Source organism: Berghia stephanieae, chromosome 8 (assembly GCF_034508935.2).
Source record: "Berghia stephanieae isolate SIO BIC M18660-M18661 chromosome 8, UCSD_Bste_1.3, whole genome shotgun sequence".
Classification (NCBI taxonomy): domain Eukaryota; kingdom Metazoa; phylum Mollusca; class Gastropoda; order Nudibranchia; family Aeolidiidae; genus Berghia; species Berghia stephanieae.
In genome coordinates, this window is record NC_088367.1 from 9247810 (window position 1) to 9262205 (window position 14396).

Below are 14396 nucleotides of genomic sequence, written 5' to 3' on the forward strand. Positions count from 1 at the left end.
TCAGAAAACTCTGTCACCCAAAAAGCATTAGACGCAATTGAAGGACTGCCAGTACTGGAAGAACTAGACACAGACCAATTATGGAGGAGTTCAGCAAAGCAATCGATGCTCTGGCCTGTGGCAGAGCACCCGGTGACGACAGCATTCCACCCGAAATCATCAAATGTGGAAAGCCAGCCCTCTTAGAACCACTCCATAAACTCCTGTGTCTTTGCTGGAGAGAAGGCAAGCTACCCCAGGATATGCACGATGCCAAGATTATCACCCTCTACAAAAACACGGGAGACCGTAGTGACTGTAATAACTATAGGGGAATCTCTCTACTGAGCATTGTGGGTAAAGTCTTTGCGCGCGTTGTCCTCGCTCGACTGCAAGTCCTCGCCGAACATATCTACCCAGAGTTGCAGTGTGGCTTTAGAGCCAAGAGGCAGACAGTGGACATGATCTTCTCAGTACGTTAACTTCAGGAGAAATGCAGAGAACAGCAGATGCCCCTCTACATTGCATTTATTGACCTGACAAAGGCATTTGACCTTGTTAACAGGAAGGGCCTTTTCCAGCTGCTAAAGAAGATTGGCTGTCCTCCTCAGCAGCTTAGCATCATTGCCTCCTTCAATGAGGACATGAATGGCACAATCAGCTACGACGGTGGAGCCTCTGAACACTTCCCCATGCGCAGCGGCGTGAAACAAGGCTGTGTCCTGGCACCGAGTTTGTTTGGTATATTTTTCTCCTTACTGCTGAAGTTTGCATTCAAAGAGTCCTCAGAAGGAGTCCACTTACACACCAAAAGTGATGGGAAGCTGTTCAATCTGGCACGGCTGAGAGCAAAGACCAAGGTCTGCACAGTCCTCATAAGGGAAATGCTATTTGCAGATGATGCAGCTCTATGTGTGCATACTGAGGAAGACCTTCAGCGGCTGATGGACAGGTTTTCCCACGCACGTAGGGAATTCAGACTGACGATCAGCATCAAGAAAACAAATGTAATGTGTCAGGATGTCCCCTCTATACCAGGGATTTACATTGACAACGAGGAGCTAGAAGTCACTGATCACTTCACATACCAGGGCACAACCATCACCAGCAACCTCTCGCTTGATGCAGAATTAGACATCGCCAAAGCTGCCGCTGTCATGGCACAACTGAGCAAGAGAGTGTGGACCAACAACCAACTCACTTTGAACACCAAACTCTGAGTATACCAGGCATGTGTACTCAGTAGCCTACTGTATGGCAGTGAATCCTGGACAACATATGCCAGACAGGAGAACCGCCTGGAAAACTTCCACATTCGCTGTCTAAGACGAATTCTCGGCATCAGGTGGCAGGACTGACTCACTAACAATGCAGTGCTAGAAAGAGCGAACTCCCACAGTATGCATCTCATGCTCTGCCAGCAACGTTTGCGATGGCTTGGTCACGTACACAGGATGGACGATGGACGCATACCCAAAGACATCATGTACGGTGAACTAGCTTCTGGACGGTGACCAACTGGCGTCCAGCTCTGCGCTTCTGTGATTTCTTCAAACGAGACATGAAATTGACAGGCATCGACTCAAACACCTGGGAGTCGCTTGCTGATGACCGCAGCAGCTGGAGATATGCGGTGATGGAGGGAGTGAAGAGAGGTGAGGAGAGGAGAAAGATGAAGTTTGAGGAGAGGAGAGCAAGGAGGAAAGAGAGGCAGCAGTTTCAAACACCAAACACACAGTCAAACTACGTGTGCAACAACTGCGGTAGAGACTGCCATGCAAGGATTGGTCTGCTGAGTCACACCCGTCGCTGCTCTCAACAAGACTGATGACACCACGGCCATACAGGGCGCAAACCATCGTCTCTTGAGACGGAAGGATGCCTACTACTACTACTACATCTATCTATCTATCTATCTATCTATCTATCTATCTATCTATCTATCTATCTATCTATCTATCTATCTATCTATTTATCTATCTGTCTGTCTGTCTGTCTGTCTATCTATTTATCTATCTATCTATCTATCTATCTATCTATCTATCTGTCTGTCTGTCTGTCTGTCTGTCTGTCTGTCTGTCTGTCTGTCTGTCTGTCTGTCTGTCTATCTATCTATCTATCTATCTATCTATCTATCTATCTATCTATCTATCTATCTATATTACTTATCTACCTACTTACTTAATGCCCGCTGTGCCTGCTGGCATGTAGGACAGCAACAAATGACCTCCATCTACCCAGAGCTCCATGTCTCCCTCAACTGTCTCATCTCTCCCTCCACTGTTCTCCTCCAGGTTGCCCGGGGCCTTCCCCTTCTTCTCTTTCCTTCAGGTGTCCAGTGGAGGGCAATTTTGCTGATGCTTCCCTCCTCCTTTCTCAATATATGTCCTACCCATCTCCACCTTCTTGTATGACCTTCACTACGTCCATTCCGTGATGAGGTTCTATCGTTTTGTTATCTTGTCATTTTGTTTTCACTTTTAGACCTTCCTAAAGATGTAGATGAGAGAGAAGGCAAGAGCGAGGATGAGTTGTATGCCGATGACTTTGAGGAATACCAGTCAGATGAGGTAGGGCACATATTGGCTACACCATCTTGTCTCATTACAACAAATGCAAAATGAAAAGTCCTTCAGAGCCAAAACCCTTTGGCAGCGAAAGTGGATTTCTTCAAAATTATAACTCTCCCATTTTTGATCCAAAAACAAATACTAAACTAAATGTATTTTACCAAATAAGTTTAAAAAGCAATTCGACTTAGATGGCGGCTGGAGTCTCATATTTGAAATAGCTGTAAAGATGGAAATAGCAAGAAATTGTGTTGGAGTAAAATTGAACCCCACATGTAATGGGTTAAAGTCATGTAGCATTAAATAGTAAAACTGTAACTAAAGCTTCCTTCCCTTTGGATAGTTCGCAAGTCTGTTGCAAAGTACTTTGCTTGTGGACAGAGGTCCTGGGTAAAGCCATGACTGCACCCAGGATTTATACCAGTTCCTTTGCATTGTGAGATGTGTGGTCAAGTCTGTTACAAAGTACTTTGCTTGTGGACAGAGGTCCTGGATAAAGCCATGACTGCACCCAGGATTGATACCAGTTCCTTTGCATTGTGAGATGTGTGGTCTACTCACTGAGCTATCAGCACCCCAATAAGAGCAAAGTTTATGAGATCTGTTTATGCAAAACTTCACAATAATACATTGTAAACTCGTTAATTAAAAACTTGTAGTCATTACTGATTAATGATTGAGATGATTATTGATGATTATTAAAATCTTGAAAAGTCCACACCTAATGCAATAATGTATAAAAATAAATGTAACAGTTTCAAAACAGAACAAATTACTAAACACAGAACATTTTGGACCCAATAAAAAGCCCTTCTCCAGTCTATAACAAAAACAGTAAATTTAAACTTAGTACAGGACTTGCTGGATTCTAGCACGTTCTTGGGAGAAGCCAAAAAGTAAGTGTGCTTGAATCCGAGCATGCCGAAGTCCAATGTTCATGTGAGGTCCCATCAGTTGAGTTAACTTTGCCTCAAGGGAAAACTTTGCCTCTGTGAATTTGGAGCATTTTGAATAATGTCAGCTTTGTTGCAATTACTGTACCGTTAAAAGACTTGAATTTTTATCAAAGAAATAATGACTGCAAGGCTAAACAATCTTTTACTGGTCGAAAACTCAGGAGGCAACGTTTTCCCTTCAGGCAAAGTTACCCCAGTTGATGGTAACCACTACATTCAGTCACCCAGGTCTAGCGTGTCGTATTGCAGAACGTGCTGGAATTCAGTCACCCAGCTCTGGCGTGTCGTATTGCAGAACGTGCTGGAATTCAGTCATCCTGGTCTAGCGTGTCGTATTGCAGAACGTGCTGGAATTCAGTCACCCAGCTCTAGCGTGTCGTATTGCAGAACGTGCTGGAATTCAGTCACCCAGCTCTCGCGTGTCGTATTGCAGAACGTGCTGGAATTCAGTCACCCAGCTCTAGCGTGTCGTATTGCAGAACGTGCTGGAATTCAGTCACCCAGCTCTAGCGTGTCGTATTGCAGAACGTGCTGGAATTCAGTCACCTTGGTCTAGTGTGTCGTATTGCAGAACGTGCTGGAATTTGTCATGCTGGAATCCAGGGTGAGCTTTTATATAGTGCAATATTCACTAAACGTGCTCAAAGCACTTTACAAGGGGCCCCTGACCCACAGCAACATGTAACGTATAGAACGAGACATGACGCTTGTTCGACGATATTACATTTTTTTCCGACAGAGATGAGACAACGCTGTTAACGGGCAGGTACTCATTTTACACCTAAGTATGGTTAGAGAATGTTAGTAAAGAGTCTTTTCCAAGGACTCAACTATGCGCCGAGCTAGACTCAAACCCAGGACTTTCCGATCAGAAAGCGAGTGTCATACCACATAGCCACATAGCATGTACTGTATTCACATTGACTCAATTAAATGATAATTCACACATAAATAAATTGATTTATTTTCTCTGCCAGGATTTGGATTTGGTCGTGGCTCAGGCAAGACAAGCACAAGAGGTGGAGCCGATGGATGAATATTTCCTGGAACCAGAAGATGAATTGGGATTGTCTCAGACACTGGCCATGGTGCAGGCCGGCCTGAACGGATCAACGTAAGGAGATCATAGATCAATGGATGGATAGATGAATAGACGGTTGGATGGGTTGAAAAATGGATGGATAGATAATTTTTAATGTGCCCTTAAGTAAGACACAAAGTACCCCATAGGACTCGGGTATGAATGAGTACCTAACTCTAGGCAAGGATAGATCAGTGGATGGATAGATAGGGTTTTTAGGGAATGATTGGTTTAATTTTTTATTCGCCTTTAAGTAAGACACTACACAAATTACACACTGGACTCAGGTGTGAATGAGTACCTAACCTTAGGCAAAGATAGTGGATGGATAGATGAATGAAAACTGGGTGGATAGATGGATTGATAGGGTTATTAGGGAATAATTGGTTTATTATTTAAGTCCCCATAAGTAAGAAACTCTACCACTCTACACAAATTACCTCAATGGACTTGGGTTGAAATGAGTGCCTAACTCTAGGCAAAGTTGGATCTTGTGAAAATTCTATTATGAAAAATGCACACGGTTGTACAGAAATAGAAATGTGTGAGTCACTGCCTCAAATTGTGGTGTGACCATGATGTAACTATAGTACTCTAGTCATGCACACGGTTGTACAGAAATAGAAATGTGTGAGTCACTGCCTCAAATTGTGTAATCTCTGGGTAATTTGGATAATACAAAATCTACGACTTTGTGGACTTGTGGTGAGACACTCGCTTTTGGACTGGAAGGCTGTGCTCTGAGTGGAGTCGTCCTTAGAAAAGGCTCTTTATCCACATTCTCTCACTGTACTCAGGTGTAAAATGATACTGAGCCATTAACAGTGTTGTCTCTGTCCGAAAAATGTTAATATATTGCCTAACACAGGCATCATGTTTTGTCCTACTTGTTAAGTGTTGCTGTTGGCTAGGGATCTCTTATAAAACGCTTTGGCATGTTTAGTGGATCTTACCAGCTTCATGTCTAGTCCTAAATCATACTTGATGCTGCTATGTGGTCTTGTTGTATGACACTCACTTTCGGATTGGAAGGTCCTGGGTTTGAGCCTCACTTGATGCATAGTCGAGTCCTTGGAAAAGGCTCTTTTCTTACATTCTCTCACAGTACTCAGGTTTAAAATGAGTACCTGGCTGTTAACAGAGTTGTCCTGATGGAAAAATTGTTATATCGCCCAACAGGCAACCAATCTCATTTTGCATGTTACGAGTTGCTGTTGGTCAGGGACCCTATGTAAAGCGCTTTCAGCACGTTTAGTGGATATTGCGCTATATAAATGCTCAAATTTTTGGTATTTTTAAAAGCTTAAGCTGAAGTTTCACTTGGGATGCACCTTGTGAAACTCTTTGACTTTTTCATAGTGGGGGAACAAATCGGAGATTTTTTTTTTTTAAAGCTCAAGTTGACATAATCATTGGTGTTCTTTATGGTGAGGATAGTACAAGTTGTCACATAACATTTAATTGTTCTCTCCAAATTTTCAGATCCACTTGTTAAAAAGATTATGTGTGCAAGCTGCCGTTGGTCGATTCCAATGTCGATATTTTTGAGACCAGCAACAAACAACAAATCAAAAGGACGATTCATTGTTATGATACCTGCAGTGTACTCACATTTTTATTTATATCTTTTTTTTAATGCAGCAACATTTATGTTTATAGACCTGTTTTTGTTAACCCAAGTATTTTCTTCTTGTATAGTAAAAAAAAGATCTTATTCAAATGTGGCTTTGCTTATTGATTTCAAGTACTCGTCTATATTTCAAATTATTATTATTATCATGTCCCTTTCGCAACGGCACCATAAGATCCCATCACCTAGGCATTCCATGAAAGAATATAGATAATGCATCAAACAAGATGTCTGATGTCAACAGAAATCACCCATGTTTAATGTGAGCAAATTGGGGGTTAATAATCTTGCCCAAGGAAAAAAACGAAAGTGCCTGAAGTGGGGCTCGAACCCGGGACTTCCAGGCCACGGTGCAATGCCTTAACCACTCGGCCACTTCACCCCTTTATTTAAAATAATTCTGTCATTATGTATCTTTTTTTAAAACTCACCTGTTTTTTAAAACAGTTGTAGTTCAGAACCATTAATTAGGCTCATGAAGCCAGAGTTTATCCCAGTTTCTATAGTTTGAAATTGACTATAATATCATTTGTTTGCTACCTTGTGGATAGAACTCTAGTCTATCGATCGCACTTTGCTCTCAATTTATGTATGTGACTATGAAACTTTATTTTCCAGTTTTGCATATATTTTTTTTGTCACCAAAACTGTACTTAATAAGGATTACATATGTCTTTACTTTATATACATTCAGTGCTTTGTTTATTCATTAATTTCTGTATTGCTTTATTTAATTTATTAATTTATCTTTCCTTCTTTCTATTTACTTTATTGTGATCGATATGAATGTTATGATTTTAAAAACTGCTGTTTTGTTATGAATTGTTCCATGATTATATTATTTGTACAGAGGAGGGAAGTTGCATTGCTTATTAAAAGTTAAAATGAAATATAAGAGAGTGTAATGTTGTTTTATGGGATCTTTGTCTATGAGGAAAGGACCTGCTAGTTGAAATGAAATATAAGAGAGTGTAATGTTGTTTTATGGGATCTTTGTCTATGAGGAAAGGGACCTGCTAGTTAAAATGAAATATAAGAGAGTGTAATGTTGTTTTATGGGATCTTTGTCTATGAGGAAAGGGACCTGCTAGTTAAAATGAAATATAAGAGAGTGTAATGTTGTTTTATGGGATCTTTGTCTATGAGGAAAGGGACCTGCTAGTTGAAATGAAATATAAGAGAGTGTAATGTTGTTTTATGGGATCTTTGTCTATGAGGAAAGGGACCTGCACGTTGAAATGAAATATAAGAGAGTGTAATGTTGTTTTATGGGATCTTTGTCTATGAGGTGACGGACCTGCAAGTTGAAATGAAATATAAGAGAGTGTAATGTTGTTTTATGGGATCTTTGTCTATGAGGAAAGGACCTGCTAGTTGAAATGAAATATAAGAGAGTGTAATGTTGTTTTATGGGATCTTTGTCTATGAGGTGACGGACCTGCAAGTTGAAATGAAATATAAGAGAGTGTAATGTTGTTTTATGGGATCTTTGTCTATGAGGTGACGGACCTGCAAGTTGAAATGAAATATAAGAGAGTGTAATGTTGTTATATGGGATCTTTGTCTATGAGGTGACGGACCTGCTAGTTGAAATGAAATATAAGAGAGTGTAATGTTTTATGGGATCTTTGTCTATGAGGTGACGGACCTGCTAGTTGAAATGAAATATAAGAGAGTGTAATGTTTTATGGGATCTTTGTCTATGAGGTGACGGACCTGCAAGTTGAAAATTTAAAAATTCATAATTTTTAGGACATAAAAATATTTGTGACTATAGATAGATTTAAAAATCAACAATTTACTCACACAATGATTAAATGACACGTCACCATTCTTAAAATGATGTAAGTAGCCTGGCTTCGATGTTCATTTTGATGTTTTATTTGACTTATGCTATCTGAATTTGGAGCCAGAATTTTGTAATTATACGAATTTTTCGTAATAGTAATAGTAAGCAGGTCTGAGGAAAGCAATACGGTGGTCAGTTTGTCAGGCTGTGTAAAGTATGTCGAATGTTTGATGTTGGCTTTCACAGTCTCATCATCACAAACATTATTAATTTTCTAAGGCAATCACTTTTGCTTGGCATCTCAAGTAGTTGTCATGGAAACGTTTAGTTGTTAATCAAGATGAGGATGAAACGTAATAAGTTATCTACAAAAAAAAAAGATCAAGAACTGTACAAGTGTGTATAAAAGTTTTCTACTGCACACCGAAAATACACATCTGTGATCAATTCTGTCAATATGGTATTATTACACCCCAATCTTTTTTGTCTGTCATTTCCTTTGTGATATTATCATGCATTATAAATCCATACATGTACAATCATCAATCGTGCATAATGATCTGCATTAAAACTGATGATGTAACTACACAACTAAACAGAAAGAGTGAGAGAGAGAGACAGACAAAGAGAGAGAGAGAGAAAGAGAGAGAGAGAGAGAGAGAGAGAGAGAGAGAGAGAGAGAGAGAGAGAGAGAGAGAGAGAGAGAGAGAGAGAGAGAGAGAGAGAGAGAGAGAGAGAGAGAGAGAGACAGTGAGAGAGAGTTCTGAACCTTAAAACAAAACAAAAATCTTTTTCTAATTGTCATCTATATGAAATATTAATCTTATCCGTTTTTATTGTTTTCTTTATATCATAAAAAAAGGGAATGCCAAAATTGGGTTATTTTTTAATGTAACATATATCCTCATCTTGTTTGTTATATTTGTATACCTGGGTGGGGTCTTTGACCACCCATGGTGGGCCAGGATGTCATTCTTGATGGGTCTTCCTTTTAACTGGCGCTGATAGTATAGTATAGTATAGTTTTCCAGCGTATTAGGCGTTTTGTGCCTTTGCTGATCTTGGCATTCAGTTCATCGAGATAAAAGTCAATAAAAAGCCCTAACAGATCTTTTGACCTGTATCTATAATATATAAACTTTTTGATAAATTGAAGGCCCTAACCCTAACAGATCTTTTGACCTGTATATACGTCTAACCCTTTGATGGGATCTTAATGGGCGGTTCAACTATGCTAAACATGTAATCTGCTAAGTGGCTATCTAAGCTATTTTTGAAGGCGTTGACACTTGGAGCATTGGTCACCGTTTCAGGGAGACTGTTCCAGCGGTCGATCACACGTTGATTAAAGTAGTTTTGCCTAAGCGATGTGTTACACCCTGGTTTATGCAGCTTGTAATTATGACCTCTGGTTCCATTGTTTGCAAACACGAAAAGTTTACTCTCGACTTGATACAAACTGTGTGTAAACTTGTATGTTTCAATCATATCACCTCGTACTCGTCTGTATGTCATGCTTGGAATTTCAATACGTTTCAGTCTATCCTCATATTGCTTATCTTTCAACCCAGGAATTACTTTTGTTGCTCTGCGAAGCACGCCTTCAATAAGTTTCTTATCTTTCTCAAATTGTGGTGACCATACTGAGTTGCTGAACTCGAGATGGGGTCTGACTAATGCAGTAAATAGTATTTTCATAGTTGCTGCATCTAAATAGGTAAAAGATCTTCTGATGAGTCCAAGGATTCTGTTTGCCTTATTAACTTGTGTTTCTATATGCTTTGAGAATTTTAATTTAGTATCAACGTGTACTCCCAAATCTTTCTCAAGTTTTGACTTATTCAGAGCTGTTCTGTCGCTACAGTGATGCTGTCTCATATCGTAGTGAAAGATTTTGTTTTTCGTTCCAAGATGTAGCACTGTGCATTTTCCAGCGTTGAACTTCAGTTGCCAATCGTCTGCCCAGTTGACTAGATTGTCAATATCTAACTGAAGACTGTCTCTATTTTCTAGATTGTTTACCTTTCTGTATACTTTAGTATCATCGGCATACATTGAACATGAGCTAGACAAAATACTTGGTAAATCATTAATGAAGATTACGAAAAGAGTTGGACCTAAGACGCTGCCTTGTGGCACTCCACTAAGAACTTCTGTCCAATTTGACACTGTGCCTTGCACGCTAACTCTCTGTTTCCTGCCTACTAGAAAATGCTTAATCCAGCTTAGAGTATTTCCTTGAACACCATGAGCTTCCAGTTTGTTTAAGAGTCTTTGATGGGGAACAGAATCAAAAGCTTTAGCAAAATCTAAGTAGATTGCGTCAACCGAAGATCCTTGGTCGAGAAACTCTGTCCAATCATTTAAAGTCTTTAGGAGGTTAGTTGAACATGACCTGCCAGAAACAAAGCCATGTTGGCATTCAGACAGTAACTTGTTGTTCTTTAGGTGAGTTATGACATAGTCTCTAATAATGCTCTCCATTATTTTGCAAACCACTGAGGTGAGGCTAACTGGTCGATAATTGCCCGGATTACTCTTGTCTCCTTTCTTGAATAACGGTGTAACTTGTGCTTCTTTCCAATCGGGTGGAAGAGTTCCTGAGTCAAGTGATTTTTGGAACAGTAACGCTAATGGTTCGGAGAGTTCTTCTGACAACTGACATAATACGCGGGGGTGGAACATGTCAGGTCCTGGGGACTTGTTCATATTGAGTTTGTCTAGTTTCTTCTTTACAGTGTCTTTGTCGAATTCTATATCTGATAGTATGTTGTTTACACTTTTTCTTTCACATGTAGGTATATTAGTAAGATCCTCGTTGGTGAATACACTGCTAAAGAACTTGTTAAGAATATTGGCTTTGTCAATGTTAGATGAGGCTGTCTTATGATCATCATACAAATTCGCAATACCGTCTTTAGTCTTCGTTTTTGTTCTAGCATATGCAAAAAACTTTTTCGGGTTCACTTTAGCCATACGAGAAATAGATCTCTCATAGTCCTTTACAGCAATTCTGCATGAGCTTTTGGCTTGATTTCTGGCCCTCGTGTAATTAATATAGTCTGCACCCTCTCTAGTTTCTAAGTACTTTTTGTAAGCTTGCTTCTTTTTCTTGAGTTTTGCCAAGACTGTAGGATTGATCCACCGAGGTGAAGTTCTGTCTGAACTACTTTTAACTTTTGGTACGCTGATGTCCACTGCAGACATAACTTCAGATTTGATAATAGTCCATGCATCGAGTACAGACAGGTTTATTATTTTTTGTGTTAGGTCTGCCGCTGAGACTAATTCAGAAAGCTGTTTGTAGTCGCCTTTATCGAAACAGTAGCGGGGTTCGTTCGAGTAACATTTCTTTGTGTAACATCTAAAGTCAAAATATAAAATCTGGTGGTGACTCTTGCCTAGTGGAGCCTCATGTCTTATTGAGTCAATCATTGAATGTTCATTTGTAAAAACCAGGTCCAAAATATTTGGGGTTTGCTCTGAACGGTAGTGAGTTGGTTGCTTAACGTGCTGTGTTAAGAATGAATCCCTGACAGCTTCCATGAATTTAGAAGCAGAGTGATCTGAGTCCTTGGGGGATAACTCGTTTGCCCAGTCTACTTCAGGAAAGTTGAAATCTCCCGTAACTAGAACATGTGATTTGCCTTCTGTCATTTTAACTAAAAGTTCATTAATCTTATCATTGTTTTCAAAAGAGCTATTCGGTGAACGATAAACCGAGCCAACTAACATCCTATCATTGTCTCTAAGTGTTATTTCACACCAAACGGATTCTTTGGATGATGACAAGTTGTCTGACAACTTGACTGGTTGAGCATTTAGCTTTGAACGAACCCATATGGCTACACCACGATGACAACTTTTATCCTGAATATTGTGAAAACAATCAAAGCCTGGAATCTGAAGTTCTACCGGCTCGATTTTACCTCTTTGCTGATTTTTAGGTAACACTTCAGTTATACTTATAACATCAACACTCTCAGCATCAATCGTTAATAAAAGTTCATCTCTCTTTTTGATAAAAGAATCTGAATTTGTAGAAAAGCACTTTAAAATGTCCGTACGATGACGGTCTAATTTTTTGTACAAGCACTTAAAACTGTCCGTCTGATGGGGGTTAAAAACATTCTGTACATTAGAACTAAAATCGTTGGTTATTTTCTTTCCTCCTCCTCTCTCTTTCTGTCTGCTGGCCTGCCCTGTCTTCGATTGGAATCTACAACTTTCCCCCTCCATATTGTCCATTTCTCCTCTCCCCTTTCTGTATTGTCTCTTCCCTTTTTTTGTCTCTCATCTCTACCAATTTCCTCATCTCTTCCCTTTCTAAAGGGGTGTAATCCTTTTTAAAAAAATATTTTTATGTATTTCTGATTGGCGGAGTTTACGACCATTTCTCAGAACTCCAGAAGCCTGCTCCTCATTCTTAATTGATATCAGAAGAGGTCTTGTACCAGGGGCTTTGGAGTGTAGGCGCTTACAGGTTGATATGTCAACATCAGTGTCTAAAGTTTCTTTACAAAGCGAGATGAGAAAGGTCTTATCATCTCTAATACGCTGGTCTAGTTCCTCAGCACTGCTCTCTGGGATACCGAAAAAGACAATATTATTCTTCCTCCTATCTCTTTCTGCTAGTTCCTTTGCACTCTCTGCTGTCACTTGGCTAGCTAAGTCTTTTCTAACCTCTTCTGCATAACTTTGTTGGGCATTTGCTGTTGGTTTTCGTGGGACACTCTTATCTCTTTTCAAAGTATCAATTTCTTCCCTGAGATTTAAAATTTGGGACTTCAAATCTTCTAGAACATTCCTTTTAAAATCATCCAGGATTTCATTGCATTTCTGTTCTATTAATTTATCTTTTTTGACTGCTGACATAGCTGGTCGCTCGCACTCCTCACAAAACCAGTGAAACTTGCAGGAATCATCTATCAAGAGGGCATATTGTTCTATTGTTATTTCACTACAAACTCTGCAAACATAGCAATCACATCTGTCACAAATAATCATTTCATGGTTTGGATCACTGAACTCTTGGTGACATACTTTGCACTCATCAACTTCAATAGTAACATTTTTCGATGATTTGTTTTTTTCCGCCATTTTGGGGTTTTACAACCTCAGTTTCAGAAGTCTTTCCATTGACTTTTTTATTCTTATTCTTTGACATTTTCACTTCAAAATGATTAAAACTATAAATTTATATCACACAGATAAAATATATTAAGAATTTCACTGAATTTCTCCTCTAAAAAATTGTTAACTTCGAATAATCTGATCACAAAATCCTTGAGAAATCAATGAGCCGCCATCTTGGATTTTCTTTTGAGCTAAAAAAATAAACCCCAATATGTTGCAAGCCCCATAAAACCCTTGAATACAAACACACAATCCTGCATACGGGATTAACAGCTATCAAGTATGGCAGACCATGATGTTATAATTAATAGGAATGATATGAACGCAGAAAGATATTTTGTACCTCAACAAACATTTTAAAATGAATGACCTTTTGATTTTCCATGTCCTAAATTAATGTAAATGATGCTGCTCGAAGCTCAAAGAAATATATAATGTGAAATTGTATTTGAGCCTCAGTTTAATAAATGAAAACAGATAATGTAGATGTTTCGAGTGTCTCCTTTATCAACAAAACATGATGAATGAAACACGACAGATGAATGAGATATCTTGTAGTGTTTCATTTATCATGTTTTGCTGATAAAAGGGATACCCGAAACATCTATATTATCTGATTTCGTTCATTCAATTTCATATTGCTATTCATGCCCTAAATTAGCACTGTTGGAATAAAACTGTTTATGTTGTATTGAAGTTGAGGCAGCAACCCTAGGAAATACGACAATCTCTATAGCAATGAGTTATGTCTATAAATACATATACGACACTCTCTATAGCAATGAGCCATGTCTATAAATACATATACGACAATCTCTATAGCAATGAGCCATGTCTATAACTACATATACGACAATCTCTATAGCAATGAGCCATGTCTATAAATACATATACGACAATCTCTATAGCAATGAGCCATGTCTATAAATACATATACGACAATCTCTATAGCAATGAGCCATGTCTATAAATACATATTCGCCATGCACACGATGTGTGTCGATTTATGCTTTACTTAACTTGGTAGAATTTTATACTTGGAACGTTATGTAAATATCATCTGTGAAATGTGTGTATAAATGGATGTATGTCATGTTGGTTTGAATTGAATTTGTAAACACCACTGAGAACAATTCATTTATGTGGACATTCCATTCTGAAATGATTAACTATTAAACTTTAAATTATCATTCAATAATTGTGACCGATCACTTCAATTATGTTGGGGTCAAGAAAGTTCTATGCCATTTAAGTT

The 14396-nt window shown here is 38.9% G+C and overlaps 1 protein-coding gene across 3 annotated transcripts in view; it reads left to right on the top strand.

Moving 5' to 3' along the window:
• LOC144978132 (uncharacterized) overlaps nucleotides 1-8384 on the top strand; it is a 32336-nt gene extending 23952 nt beyond the window's left edge. For all 3 annotated transcript variants that reach the window (XM_078923778.1, XM_078923782.1, XM_078923779.1), the window contains exons 15-17: nucleotides 2464-2549; nucleotides 4483-4619; nucleotides 6069-8384. In XM_078923778.1, coding sequence (XP_078779904.1) covers nucleotides 2464-2549; nucleotides 4483-4619; nucleotides 6069-6081 — 236 coding nt within the window. In that variant the 3' untranslated portion in view covers nucleotides 6082-8384. The remainder of the gene's footprint in view (nucleotides 1-2463; nucleotides 2550-4482; nucleotides 4620-6068) is intronic.
• Nucleotides 8385-14396: the final 6012 nt, after the last annotated feature.